Source organism: Brassica rapa, chromosome A03 (assembly GCF_000309985.2).
Source record: "Brassica rapa cultivar Chiifu-401-42 chromosome A03, CAAS_Brap_v3.01, whole genome shotgun sequence".
NCBI classification, from domain to species: domain Eukaryota; kingdom Viridiplantae; phylum Streptophyta; class Magnoliopsida; order Brassicales; family Brassicaceae; genus Brassica; species Brassica rapa.
In genome coordinates, this window is record NC_024797.2 from 28,576,135 (window position 1) to 28,589,185 (window position 13,051).

Below are 13,051 nucleotides of genomic sequence, written 5' to 3' on the forward strand. Positions count from 1 at the left end.
AAAACTCTAAATTATACTAAATCTAAATTGTACACATGATGAAATTTACTTACTACTTCTTACAGATTATGTAATCCCACAAATTTGGTGTAATTATCTACGTACATTTCGAATATTTATAAAATATATGTTCAACCATAATACTAACCATGAATGTGAAGATCAATTTGGTGTAAGTATCTACGTACATTTGTATATTCATGCAGAACAGTAAACCCTACTTCCAATTTATATATTTAAACTAAAATCTATATATATATATATAAATATATCATTATGCTTTAATAATCAAACTTCAAAAACATTTTAAAATCATGTTAGATGTTTTTTGTTTTGAATGTATAGTCTATTTTATCATACACATAAAAATAATAAAAAATATTTAAATGTTTTTACATTAATATTTATAAAATTTTAAAATCAAGTAAATATATTAATAATTATTTAATTCAAATTTAAAGTATAAATGTGAATATTTAATTTTTAATACAATTTAATATTTATATGGGTTGTTTCACATATATATTCATTATCTAATAATCAAATAAAAGTTAATAAGATAAATATATAATAAAAATATGGTTTATATAACAATAAATTGAAAAACAAGAATTTAATTATTTATTTTTAGTTTAAAAGTCATATAATCCTTTTAATATATGGTAAATATTACAAATATTAATTACTAAACACTTAAATTAAATCAAACACCCGCACGGGCGTGCGGGTCAAGTTCTAGTTATGATTAAAGTAGTTATAAAGATTTTATATTATTAACTTTATAGAAATACATGTTAATTTTTATACATGTATTATATAGTTTGATAATGTTAACCCATCTTACCAACATATTAGATTTTATTTTTGAACATAAATATTTTATAATTACGAAAATAAAATATATAAATATATAAATTTAATACAATTTTATTATATTTAGCTCAATATAATAATTTTATTTAGCTCAATATAATAATTTTATTTTAATATGATTGATTATGATTATATAATAAATAAAATATTATAGATTTTTTTTATTTTTTATTTTATATAACTGAATGTATAATAATATTTTAAACTAATTTCGAAATTAGTGAAAATATTTAAATATAATTTCGAAAATGAAGATCTTGTTAAAATCTTTTCAAACAGATTTGTTAGACTTTTAAAATAAATATATTTATATTTAAAATGAAAAGATATCAAAATATATTATGATTAAAATATTTTAAAAATTCTATTTATTATTAGTCTGAATTAAAATGTAGTATGAATTTTTATGAATAGGTCCATTAGGTTCATTTTTTAAAAAATCACACATGAATCAAGGTTGTGACTTCTGTTTTAATATATAAGATTCTACATGGTTATCATCAATTCACACATGGGATAACGGTTCAATTAATTTTATCTCTTACCCAAAATTGATTAATTGCATACTATTCCCTTACTAGTAATTTTCTAAAATTTCGTATTTGATAATGATACGTATGTTCTATTTATCGCTAATACGTATCGTATACATCATCTTTAATTTATGGTGCAGCTGTAATTACTTTGGTTATTCATTAAAGAGAAAAATACCAAAATAGCACTAAATCAAGTTTTTGTTCGCAAACTAACACTCAAAGCCAAAAATTACAAAAATAGCACTCAAGGAGTGGGGTTTAGGGTTTAGAGTTTAGGGTTTAGGGTTTAAAGTTTAGGTTTTAGGGTTTAGAGTTGAGAAGTGAGGTTTTGGGGATAAGATTTTAAATTTTGAAAAATAAAAAAATTTAAATTTTTCAAAAGATAAAATGCTATTTTGGTCATTTTAGTTTTTGAGTGTTATTTTTGTGATATAAACTTAGAAAGGTGTTATTTTGGAGATTTGCCCTTCATTAAATCTTTCTTTTTATTTTGCTTGTAATGGTCACAAATCGTTCATGTATCTACATTGTCAATTTAGTAATACCAATGTATAGTATATCAAAAAACTGACCCGCACAGAATTCCGAAAGTGTTTTAAAAATATATTTTTAAAAAGGTAGTTTAGATTCTTTCCTATGGAAAAAATGAATATGAAAAAAAGTCTGGCAATTCCTTTATTAATAGAGAAGATGTAGAGGAGAGAAGAAGCATCAAAGTTTCATTTTCTTCACTTAAAACCTCAAAAAAAAACTCCAGAGGGCTCTTCACGAGAGAACTCTTTCTCTTTCCCATAATATCTTTCATCGTCATCATCACCATCACCGTCATGTGTAACACATCAACAACACCACCTACCACCGCCGGCACTAGCACGGCCGTGTCTGAGAACCAACAATCTCGAACAGGAGTCTTACTCGATGTCTTGTCGACCAAAACCTTCGAACATCCCACGAAGCAAAGTCTCCGGCATTGCGAGAACATAAGATCTCCTGTCATGTCCGAAGCTGTAACGGAGGCGAAGTCTCTCTTCACGCTGGCTTTCCCGATCGCCGTAACAGCTCTAGTCCTCTACCTTCGCTCCGCCGTCTCCATGTTTTTCCTAGGTCGTCTAGGTGACCTCGAATTAGCCGCCGGTTCACTCGCCATTGCGTTTGCTAACATAACCGGTTACTCTGTTTTATCCGGTTTAGCACTCGGTATGGAACCACTCTGTTCTCAAGCCTTTGGTGCTCACCGCTACAAACTCCTCTCACTCACCCTCCATCGAACCGTGGTTTTTCTCTTGGTTTGCTGCGTACCGATCTCGGTTCTCTGGCTCAACGTCGGTAAAATCTCGGTTTACCTTCACCAAGACCCCGACATCGCACAACTAGCTCAGACATATCTCATCTTCTCCTTACCCGATCTCATCACCAACACTCTCCTTCACCCAATAAGAATCTACCTTCGCGCTCAAGGCATCATCCACCCCGTCACCCTAGCCTCTCTCTCCGGCGCCGTTTTTCACTTACCCGCTAATGTTTTCCTCGTCTCTTACCTCCGACTAGGTTTAACAGGCGTCGCCGTCGCCTCCTCCGTCACCAACCTCTTCGTAGTCGCGTTCTTGATATGCTACGTCCGAGCAAGTGGTCTCCACGTGCCCACTTGGTCCGACCCGACCCGGGACTGTTTCCGAGGATGGGCTCCTCTGCTCCGCCTCGCGGGACCGAGCTGCGTCTCCGTGTGTTTGGAGTGGTGGTGGTACGAGATCATGATCGTTCTTTGCGGGCTGCTCGTGAACCCAAGATCGACGGTGGCGGCCATGGGCGTTTTGATACAGACGACGTCGTTTCTCTACGTCTTTCCGTCTTCTCTGAGCTTCGCCGTCTCCACTCGCGTCGGGAACGAGCTTGGAGCGAACCGTCCCAAGACGGCGAAGATTTCGGCGACGGTGGCTGTCGTATTCGCGGCGGTGACAGGGATCACGGCGGCGGCGTTTGCTTACTCAGTCAGAAATGCTTGGGGGATGGTTTTCACTAAAGACGACGATATTCTTCGGCTAACAGCGGCGGCGCTTCCGATATTGGGGTTGTGCGAGATCGGAAACTGTCCTCAGACGGTAGGTTGCGGCGTCGTGAGGGGGACGGCACGGCCGTCTACAGCGGCGAACGTGAACCTTGGCGCGTTCTATCTTGTGGGCATGCCGGTGGCTGTGGGTCTTGGGTTTTGGGCCGGAGTTGGGTTTAATGGGCTTTGGTTAGGACTTCTTGCTGCGCAGATTAGTTGCGCCGGGCTAATGATGTACGTGGTGGGGACCACTGATTGGGAAGCGGAGGCTAAGAAGGCGCAGTCGCTAACATGCGCAGACTCTGTGGAGAACGACCTTATAAAGACGGTGGTCAGTACTATGTGTGACGACGGTGAGAGCGATGAGAGACAGCCGTTGATTCGAATCACAGTACTTCATTAATAAAAATATTTATTATATAATTAATTTGATTATAACTATAATTATTTTCTCCTCTCTTTTAATAGAAAGAGAAAGTTTTGTCTTTCTTGAATATATTAACATTTCTTCCTTTTTTGTACTTTTAGCTTCTTTTTTTTGTTTCTCTCCTTTATTTTTTATGCCCTTATGATTGGCCGGTTCTAGTGCATTTTGATTTTTGCGTTTAGTTTCTACATATGCCAATGTTTTAATTTGTGTGTTATCTAAATAAATGCAAAAATAATCACATGAAAATTTAAAAAACGTTAATTTGAGGCAAAAGATGTTGGGGCCTTTGACAAAAAACAAGATGTTGGACCATATAGCTGGAGCGACAGAGAATTCAGAAAATATTTTTATTTTTAAATATTTGTAAAAAAAAGATAGTATAGAGGGAAATAACTAAAAATAGTTGAAAATGAAATAAGATAAAATAAAAAGTCTTAATAAATAGGAAAAATACGTGTTATGGCCCTTATGGGTGATTAAAAGGAAAGGGAGTAATATGGTAATTTGGATAAGTGGCAACCCTATGGGAAACAAAGACTTGTGTCTCGAAGATTCAGACAGGTCTGAATGAACGTTTTGGATTCCCTATATACTAGAGTGCTGTTTTTGCTCAGAGATGAGAGAGAGCAATTCCCAAGGACCATTGCATCATCTCATCATCATATTTTTTTTTCTTCTTATAGTTTTTTATTATTCATAATTTAAAAATATTTATCCATATAATTCTGCATTTCGATGCTTATGGTTCCTTGTTTTTTTAATATTCAAATTGTATTATAACTCTTATATTTAACTTAAGCAAGACTTTTTCCCTAGCTATAACCACTACAAAATATATTTTTACTTAACTATTATTCACTGTGTCATCGATTAAATTTCTAGAAAGCACGGTGAACTAAACTGTACATTGAAAAATACTAGTAACATGTAAGTATTAACAAAAAAAGGAATTTGTTACTTGCTTTAATAACCAATCATCAATTTTCAAGTAATTAAGCGTCACCTACTTTTGTTCTCTAATCACTGAATTGTCACAGAGATAAAAAATTTCTTCCAATAAGGCAAAGTGAAACTTATTAATTATTATGGGAATAATATTTATTTGTGGAAATAAAATGAATAAAGTACATATTATGAAACTGATGTGATATTTTATGTCATCTTTATATATTGTCTTGTCTCTTTTTCTTAATGAACTTGTGAAAGCTTTAACCTCAAGAACGAACCAAGACACAGCGCTATATTGACCCAGAGTTCACCGCACTTCTCTCAACCACCGGAAAAGCCGCTATATCTCTCTGGAGCTGGGATTAAACCAGCAACACTAACTGCTCACAAGCGAGCTCTGATTACACCTATCGACACCGCAGTGATCTCTCTCTCTCTCGACTGAGTCTAACAGAATAACAACCTAATTAATCGAGAGAGTAAAGCTAATGATCTTATACTCGATCATTTACACACGTGCAACTCATGCCTAGCTCCGAGATCCTACCACGTGTCTAAGATTAATCTATATTACAAACCCTCTGACTCAAACCGAGTCTTATCTATACTTAGCTCAAACTACACTTAAGAGTTACATACCTCGAACTCTTCAACTTGATCTGATGACTACTCTTCATCCTTCAAATCTCCACCTTAGGCATAGATCAACCTCCATACCCAACTTGTGCTTTAAACCAAGCACTCGAATCCTTTACCGGATTCAACATCCCAACGGGCATATCATCATTACTCCTTACCAACCCGAAGCACCTTCAATGCTTCCTTCAATTTGTAGACTGGTAAAACCTTGGTAAAAATATCAGCTGGATTGTAAGCTGTAGCAATCTTCAGCACACTAACAATCTTCTTCTTGATGAGGTCTCTCCCGAAATGATATTTCTGAGCAACGTGTTTCATTCTTTCATGGAACACAGCGTTATTTGAAAGAGCAATGGCACTCTGAGAATCACAGAAGATCTCCACTGTCTCTTGACCAAAACCCAACTCTTCTGCTAAGCCTTTAAGCCATACACCCTCACGAATAGCCTTTGACATTGAGATGTACTCTGCTTCGGTAGAAGATAGAGCAACAACTTTCTGAAGTTGTGACCTCCAACTTATGGTGTTGCCTCCAGCTGTAAACACAATTCCATTGCTCGACCTTCTTTGATCCAAGTCTCCTCCATAATCTGAATCACAATACCCTTTCAAGATGAAGTCACATTTCTTCTTAAAACACAATCTCGTCTCTATCGATCCCTGTATATACCGCAAAACCCACTTGACAGCACTCCAGTGGTCTGGCATTGGATTGCTCATGAATCGACTAATGACCCCCACAGGGTAAGCTAAGTCTGGACGTGTCCCTATCATTGCATACATGATGCTCCCCACTGCGCTTTGATAAGGAACTCCTTCCATACGTCCTCTAATCTCTTCAATCTCCTTTTCTGATGGAGACTTAAGCTTAAAATGTGCTCCTAGAGGCGTTGTCACAGACTTACATTGATCCATCTTGAAGTTACTCAGAACCTTTCTCAAATAACTCTCTTGGGAAACCCACAAGCAGCCCTTAACTCTGTCTCTTTCTATTTCCATTCCAAGTATCTTCTTAGCATCCCCGAGATCCTTCATCTCGAACTCACTGTTGAGTAGTATCTTTAGCTTCTCCACCTCCACTTTATCTTGGGAAGCTATCAATATATCATCTACATATAGTAATAGATATATGCCATTCCTTTTCTCAACATTCTTGAAGTACACGCAGTTGTCATACTGACTCTTCTGAAACTTATTCAACTGCATGAAATCGTCAAATCTTTTATTCCACTGTCGTGGAGACTGCTTCAATCCATATAGTGATATCTTCAAGAGACACACTTTATCTGGATGGTCCTTGTCAACAAAACCCTCAGGCTGCTCCATCACGATGTGTTCTTCAATATTTCCATGAAGGAAGGCTGTCTTGACATCCATCTGTTGGGGCTCCATATCAAAATGAGTCACTGCTGATAGCATGTACCTTATAGATACATGTTTAACTACTGGAGCAAAGATCTCCTGATAGTCTATCCCTTCTTTCTGCGAGTATCCCTTAGCTACCAGTCTGGCTTTGTGTCTCGGATCCTCAACTCCAGCAATCCCTGGCTTCCTTTTGAATAGCCATCTACATCCAATAGCTTTCTGATCCTGAGGCCTGTCTATTAAGACCCATGTCTTATTCTTCTTTAATGAAATCATTTCTTCTACTGCCGCTTCTATCCACTTGTCACTGTCTGGATCATTTAAAGCTTCCTGGTAGTTATTTGGTTCTGTGCCGCCATCTTCCACCATTAAGCACATTATAACTTCGAACTCCTCGTCGTAGCTCAAGAAATCACACTCGTATTCATCTAGCTTTGCAGGTGGGGCAATCTGCCTTCTGCTCCTGTCTCAGGCTAGCTAATAATCAGACAGATCTTCTACTTCATCAGTCTTGGACTTATCTTGAACGTTTTCTGTTTGAACTTTAGTTTCTGTGTTAGCTCCACCTTGACGAGAACCTTCTTCCATTTCAGTAGTTTCACTTAACTCGAAGCTAAACACCTTTAGGTCCTGGTCTAGTACTTCAGCTAAATCTTTGTCGTTCTTTCCAAGATCCTTGTACAATTGATCCTCTCTAAACACCACATTTCTTGAGATGACACACTTCTGCCCATCCAAGAGCCATACCCGAATCCCTTTAACTCCTTCAGGGTATCCAATGAACACTCCACGTTTGGCTCTAGGATTGAGCTTTCCATCATCTGAGTGTATGTATACGACGCAACCAAACCGCTTTAGTCCTGACAACGCCGGCATGATAGAAGTCCAGATCTCTTCGGGAACTCTGAACTCTAGGACTGATGACGGTGATCTGTTGATCAGATAAACTGCCGTTGATGCAGCTTCGGCCCAAAACTTCTTCTCGAGGCCACTCTCACTAAGCATGCATCTGACCTTATTCATGATTGAACGGTTGAGTCTTTCCGCTACACCGTTTTGCTGAGGTGTGTACGTGCATGTTCTATGGCGTACTATCCCCTCCTCTTTATAGAACCCATCAAAGGCACGGTTGCAAAACTCAAGCCCATTATCAGTACGCGGTTTCTTAACCTTTCTTTCTGACTGTGTCTCAACCATCTTCTTCCAATCACAGAAGCTTCTAAAAGCTTCATCTTTAGATTTGAGAAAATAAATCCACACCTTCCGTGAGAAGTCGTCGGTAAATGAGATGAAATACTGACATCTTCCGAGACTGAATGGGACGTTAGGTGATCCCCACAGATCAGAGTGGACATAGTCAAGCTTGTTCTTGGTTACATGCTGAGCTGCTCCAAATCTTGATCTGTGTGTCTTTCCAAGGACACATGCTTCATAGAACTTGATGTCTATGACTCGTTTGCTGTCGAAACATCCCTTCTTCGACAGTTCTTCCAAACCCTTCTGGCCAATGTGTCCCATTCTACTGTGCCACAATCTTGTTTCAGCTTCACTCAAAGTTTGTTGCTTCACACTGCTGCCCTCCGAGATATTCCCTTCTGGAGAAACTGCCTCTCCTTGAAGAATGTACAATGAGTGTCTCTTCTGTCCCTTCATGAAAACCGTGCAACCTTTTATCACTTTGATCAGACCATTACCTCCCTTGAACTCACAACCTTTTTCTTCCAAATTTCCCAGAGAAATTAGGTTCATTGTAATACTAGGCATGTATCTCACGTCATGAAGAAGAAAAGTAGTGCCGTCGGAATTTCTGAAGCGAACTGATCCTGAGCCTTTCACCTCTGAGATTGAACTGTTTGCCATTCTCACTCTGCCTGATGTTTCCACTCTGAAGTCTTGAAACAGTTCGAGTCTTGGCGTCATATGGAACGAACATCCCGTGTCCAAGACCCATTCCTCTCGATCTAATCCTCCAAATGACAGATTTACCTCTGCTGCAATTAACCCAACCAGATCATTTGCATCATCTCGAACTGCTGCAGATGCTTCTCCCCTCTCTGAAGAACCTGAGTTTCCTTTGTTCCTTTCTAGCCACTTGTAACACTGCTTCTTAAAGTGTCCCTCTTTCCCGCAGATCCAACAGACTCGTTTACCCTCCTTTGACTTTGATCGAGACCTATTCTTATTCCTGCCAAAATTCACATGCCTAGAATATGGTCTACCCCTAACATAGTGACCTTCCCCATTGGACCTAGTGCTAGCATAATCTTTGAACTCTAATTCCTTAGACCTAGCAGCACTAGCTACTTCCTCTACCTTAATGGTATCTCTACCATACTTAAGGGTTTCTTTCAGAGTATCGTATCTCGCGGGGAGTGCATTTAGGATTAAGATGGCTTGAACTTCCTCTGGAATCTCGATGCTCAAGTTGCTCAGGTCCGTGATCATCTTCAAGAAGTCGTCCATGTTCTGGTCGATCGTTCTTGAGTCCTGCATCTTGAAGGAGTACACTCGGAGTTGAGCGTGGACTCTGTTGGGAAGACTCTGCGTCATGTAGAGCTTATCAAGAAGTGACCACGCTTGAGCTGCGGTGGTGCACTTGTCGATTTTCCTCAAGACCTGATCTCCGACGCTCATGAAGATGAGATTCAAAGCTTTCTCATCTCGCTCGGACCTTGTGGCTTTACTTTCCTCTTGCTTCTTCTTCGAATCCGAATCTTCATCTTCCGGCTTCGTCTCTGAGTCTTCGTCCTTTTCATCGACCTTCTCGGTTAGAACATCCTTCAAGCCTTGCACGCTGAGATTTGCGTACAATCGCTTCTTCCAGATCGAGAAATCCCCCGATCCATCGAACATCGTCATCGAGAACTGATGAGATCCAATCTTGACCTGCATCGTCATCGCTACCGTCGTCTTCTTTTTGCTTCCGATCTCTTGCTGTAACAACCTCAGCTTTGATACCAATTTGTGAAAGCTTTAACCTCAAGAAAGAACCAAGACACAGCGATATGTTGACCCAGAGTTCACCGCACTTCTCTCAACCACCGGAGAAGCCGCTATATCTCTCTGGAGCTGGGATTGAACCAGCAACACTAACTGCTCACAAGCGAGCTCCGATTACACCTATCGACACCGCAGTGATCTCTCTCTCTCGACTGAGTCTAACAGAATAACAACCTAATCAATCGAGAGAGTAAAGCTAATGATCTTATACTCGATCATTTACACACGTGCAACTCAGACCTAGCTCCGAGATCCTACCACGTGTCTAAGATTAGTCTATATTACAAACCCTCTGACTCAAACCGAGTCTTATCTATACTTAGCTCAAACAACACTTAAGAGTTACATACGTCGAACTCTTCAACTTGATCTGATGACTACTCTTCATCCTTCAGAACCATCATATGGTGTTAGGAAAGATTTAAGTATGATTTAAATTAAATAGTTTAGTGCTATAGTTGATTATTTGGGTCTGTGCTATAATTAATTAATTACAACACGTTTATAAGTCAGATAAAAATAGAATGCACAGCTGCGATCCATAATGCCTAGTGTACATCATTGTGTTCATAGATACAACTCTTTCTGAAATATCATAGTTTATATTGGTAGTGAACAAATGAAATTATAATATTTCTTAAAAATGACTATATAATAAATAATTCGATATTCATTGATATTAGATAAAAACTGATGGTACTTCCTCCTTGCAGAGTAGCTACGTACTACTAAAATTTTATGTGACAAATTGGGTAGCAATTATTGAAGTACTGAATTTATCATCTGAAACAATATTTTTTAAATATTGGGAAAAGAGGAAATTTTTTGAAAACAGTGAAAGCATCTTTTAAGTCATTTTCCTTTAAATTTCAACAAGGTACAGATAAATTTACAAGAATTTAAACCAACCAACTGAGAATCAATCTTTATTCCTAAAATCTATAAAAAAATTATAACGAAAAGATGTTATCCTAATGTATCACATTTAGCAAAATGAGGTATTCCCTCTGTATTTGATAAAGATGTTTTAGAATTTGCACATATTAATAAAAATAAGATTTTAGTTTATGTTCTGAAAACTAAAACATCAATTTTTTGTATAGGAAATGAGTATTGATTATTCTTAAAATCAACACATTTGACTATCAATCCAATAGGATAAAACAGTAACTTTGTGACATAAGCATCTTAGAAACTTGGGATATGAATTAATACTTACATTAACAAGCGTTGAATTTTTATTCAAACCTTAATATAGCTAGCTAGGTGTTATAAATAGAAAGTATAGACCTATTTCCCTAGGTCTTCCTGAATCTATTTTGAATCACCTGGAATAAATAAGATACTATTTTGGTGAAAAAAGAATCTGATACATGAGAAAGGGTAATAAATGGTGAAAAATATAGATCAAGTAAGAAGGAAAAGGTCAGAGCCAAAAAAAGAAGAAATTAATTTCACTGCCCCAAAATAGCTAACATATGTGTGGGGGGGAGAGGCGAGAGGACAAAAGTGGTTGAAAGAGGAGTGAGAGAAAGTGAAGAAGAAGCAGAATAGTGGCAGATGTCCCCACGAATTAAGACAGATCACAAGTTATATAATTGGAGTGTACTGCTCGAATTCCACACGAGGGGGCCTCTCTTTATTTACTTACATAGTTACATCTATCGCTCTTCTTGTATCTTCCTTGCACTGTTTTTTTTTTTTTTGCTTAAAACCTCAAACTATTATTTAAACCTTGATGTTGAATGGACTATCCGAAGTAGCTCGTTTTATAGGTTTTATTGTCATGCTATATCAAGCTAAAGTTGATTTTGATGACGAATTTTGAAATTCGATGGATGTCCTCGATTGAGAATGTACCGATGACTTGCTTTCTTATCAACTGAATTTAATTGATTATTACCAAATTTATGTCAAATTACAATTTTCTATTCGGAACCTTTTAAATTTACATATGTTGTAATATTTTTCAACACGATAACTAGTCAACTACTTTGAATAGTTACGGAATAAATTTACATATGATTTGTATAGACATGTGTGCTAAATATCAACCTATAATAGTATGACGTGATATATTTTGAGATAAAAAAATAGCAATATATTTGTTTCTTTGTTTGTAAGTCAAATCACAAGCTCTCACGTTATTGTAAACGTTTAGTTATTATATAGATTATGAAAATATTACGTAGGGTATGTATTTATTGTTAAGCGATTATATATCAGTTTAAATAATTTTTCGTATATATATGATATCTAGTTTTAGCAATACAAGAAAAACGTTTCTACGACATCATTAGCTTAAACATCGAAGGACTATAGATTAGTATATATTTTCTATAAAATGGTAGATCTATACTTCCGCGGGCTAAAAATAATAAAAATTCTTGTGAATGTTATCTAATTTGAAAAATTCGAATATATCTGGGCGAAACCTTAGTTTATCATACCACTGATTTGTGTTTGCTTGTTTTTAATCATGTAGTATTTGACATGTTGAATGCTTATAATGCTGTGGTAGACTGGTAGTAGTCCACATTCTAAAAGAATCATGCAAAAACCTCAATGCACTAATTAATGATAATGTAAACTAATACTATGAAAACTTTCGAATAATTGATTGGGGACAAGTCCATCTTAGAAGCTTCGTGGATGCTGTTTTGGACCTATACTGTGTGTATGGAAATATTGCAACTGGGATATGTATATTAATGCATCTATAAGTCAAAGTTATTTTATAGCTTATCCTTCTTAGTGGATCAGCTCAACCTCTCAATAGATTTGTATGTAAATATTTAGGTCGAACTATATATAGGATGTACATATATATGAGTGTATCTAAATATGCATGACCATAAGCACAAACTATCTTTTCATGTCACATGGGTTCCATTTATGGTAACAATCCATCCCAATTTATATCAAATAGTGGAACATAAAACATAATACCAAAATAATAGTTTATAAAAAATATAAAGAACATTAACCAACCACCATGCCATGAGAGACCAAAACACATGCTTGTACATGGGAGCCTACACAAGATGTTTTGGTCAATCCCCTAATTTATTTGTCTACCTTATAACCAACACTTTCACAATCTCATACCCATCATTGTCTTATAACCCCCAAAATAAATGATCAAGAGGTGACATAAACCCATTTTAAGAACTACTCCACAAATTTTAAAGAGACTTAAGTTACTAGCTAGTG

At 36.8% G+C, this 13,051-nt stretch overlaps 1 protein-coding gene across 1 annotated transcript; it reads left to right on the top strand.

The window, feature by feature from the left end:
* The first annotated feature begins 1,171 nt into the window (after positions 1-1,171).
* On the top strand, positions 1,172-4,378 carry LOC103861872 (protein DETOXIFICATION 51). Its single transcript, XM_009139581.2, has one exon. It carries the CDS (start codon positions 2,237-2,239, stop codon positions 3,857-3,859), a length of 1,623 nt encoding a protein of 540 aa, XP_009137829.2. The 5' UTR covers positions 1,172-2,236; the 3' UTR covers positions 3,860-4,378.
* The last annotated feature ends 8,673 nt before the right edge of the window (positions 4,379-13,051 follow it).

What these genes read in the sequence shown, in the direction of transcription:
- LOC103861872 (XM_009139581.2), top strand. Translation starts at nt 2,237, where the DNA reads ATGTGTAACACATCAACAACACCACCTACCACCGCCGGCACTAGCACG.